Source organism: Nematolebias whitei, chromosome 6 (assembly GCF_014905685.2).
Source record: "Nematolebias whitei isolate Nwh7 chromosome 6, NemWhi1, whole genome shotgun sequence".
In the NCBI taxonomy this organism is placed as follows: domain Eukaryota; kingdom Metazoa; phylum Chordata; class Actinopteri; order Cyprinodontiformes; family Rivulidae; genus Nematolebias; species Nematolebias whitei.
Genome location: NC_056503.1, coordinates 49,373,682 through 49,375,525, shown reverse-complemented (window position 1 = coordinate 49,375,525; position 1,844 = coordinate 49,373,682). Strand labels below are relative to the sequence as shown.

General features: G+C 47.8%; 2 protein-coding genes across 2 annotated transcripts in view; one reads left to right on the top strand and one right to left on the bottom strand.

Annotated features, from left to right (window-relative positions):
- LOC119410819 (sodium/potassium-transporting ATPase subunit beta-3) overlaps positions 1–1,844 on the bottom strand; it is a gene marked incomplete in the record, with an annotated part of 19,564 nt that overhangs the window by 8,658 nt on the left and 9,062 nt on the right.
- LOC119410820 (E3 ubiquitin-protein ligase rnf168) lies at positions 114–1,733 on the top strand. The gene is made up of 4 exons (XM_037677742.1): positions 114–452; positions 529–605; positions 745–802; positions 879–1,733. The coding sequence occupies exons 1-4, from the start codon at positions 300–302 to the stop codon at positions 1,467–1,469; spliced, it is 879 nt and encodes a 292-aa protein (XP_037533670.1). The 5' UTR covers positions 114–299; the 3' UTR covers positions 1,470–1,733.

Genomic DNA, 1,844 nt, shown 5'->3' with positions numbered 1-1,844 from the left:
GTGAAACGGTCCAGGTACGTCTCAGTGAAACGTCCAGGTGCGTCTCCGTGAAACGGTCCAGGTACGTCTCAGTGAAACAGTCCAGGTGCGTCTCAGTGAAACGTCCAGGTGCGTCTCAGTGAACCCTAAACCCTAAGTGGATCCAGATCCAGATTGTTTATTTGTTTTTTAATTTTGAACGTTTGTTTCCAAACTTCTTTCAGTTTGCTTTAGCTGTTTTTGAAAAAGGCTGTCGTGTTTAAAATAACCAAAGTGTTGGTAGTGATGATGAGGTCACATGTTGTCATGTCCCTCAGCTGATGGAGGAGCGGCGGGCTCGGGACGAAGAGCAGAAGCGAGCCAGTGAGGAGCTGATCCAGAGGCTGCTGACTGAGGAAGAGGAGCTGCTGCAAGAGGAGAGGAGGAGGAAGAACGAGGACGAGCAGCTGGCCCGGCAGCTCAGCAGCCAGCTGGTCGGCACCATGATGATGTCATGATGATGTTACCATCTGATTTTATCGGTTACTTTAACTCCTCATTTTTTCACAGAACTCTCAGGAAGTCCGTCGTGTCTCCGACGTCACGCCAGTCAAGAAGAAGGAGGTCACCATGGGAAACATCGACAGGTCTGAACCGGACAGCCTGGTCTGGATTAACTGAACCAGCATAAATTTAATGTCACATTCTTTTTTTATGGGAAGTGACATGTTTGCTGAGTTTATTTTTTGTTGGGTTATTTGATGTTTGTTTGTTTGTTTATCTCAGGTTCCTGTGTCCTCGTGCGGCTCAGCCAGTCGCCTCCTCCAACTTCGTCTTCAACAAGGTTAGTATGAGTTTTAACAGAACTATTAACAGTTGACACACAGTGACAATGTAACTTCTTTCACTTCCTGTCTCAGGAGAACATCCTCCTCCTGGAGGCGGAGCTTCAAGTTGATAGACCATGCCCACAGACTGATATTCAGCTGATCAGATCTTCATCTGCAAAGAGGAAGAGCTCTGAGCTGGAAACAGCCGAAGAACAAGAGTCCACCACCAAACGAGCCCCGCTGTCCTCATCTTCCTCTTCTCAGGAGGCGGGGCTTGTGACTGATTGGGAGGCGGAGCTTCAAGTGAGGCAGCAGCAGGAGGAGGAGGACCGCCGACTGGCTCTGCTCCTGCAGAAGGAGCTTGATCAGGAAGAGAGACAAAGAGCCACTGACAGGAGAAAAGGATCCTCTGACGCCTACCTGCTGCGCCACCAGAGAGGGGCGGCAGAGGGGGCGGGGTTTTCTAACACACCTGGAAGAGGCTCCCGCAAATCTGCCTCCAAAACCGCCACTAGCACCTCCTCCTCGCCTCATTCTGCTTCCTCCATGAAAGCCTTGAAGACCTGGTCCTCGTCCTTTTCGTCCAGGAGAGGCATTAAACAGACAACTCTGACTGAGATCTTTTCTCCTCCTCGCTCCTCCTCCTCCTCCTCAGCTCCTCAAACAAACAGTCAGGAATAAAAACAGTTTTGTAAAGACATTTTATTTTGGCAGGACCAGTTCCATCTGATCAGCATGGATCATTTATTCATTGATTATTGTTAAATCAGTTGTTCTGTAGCTGCTGCCTGATTCTTTTTTTTTTCTTTTGGGGGAGGAGCCTAAACTGAGGAGTCAACTGTGACACAAGAACATGCACACACAGTGGTCACATGACAGGACGTGCCATGTGACTTGACAGGTTTCTATCAGACATTACATCATTATTAAAATTGTTGATGAGAATCATCTGTTATTGATTATTGATCTGTCCTCATTAACGGATCCATTCTTTTCAGGTAAACTTTGTTAAAATGGTTAAAATTGCAATTTTCTGCAAGGGGGGTTTGGGGGGGG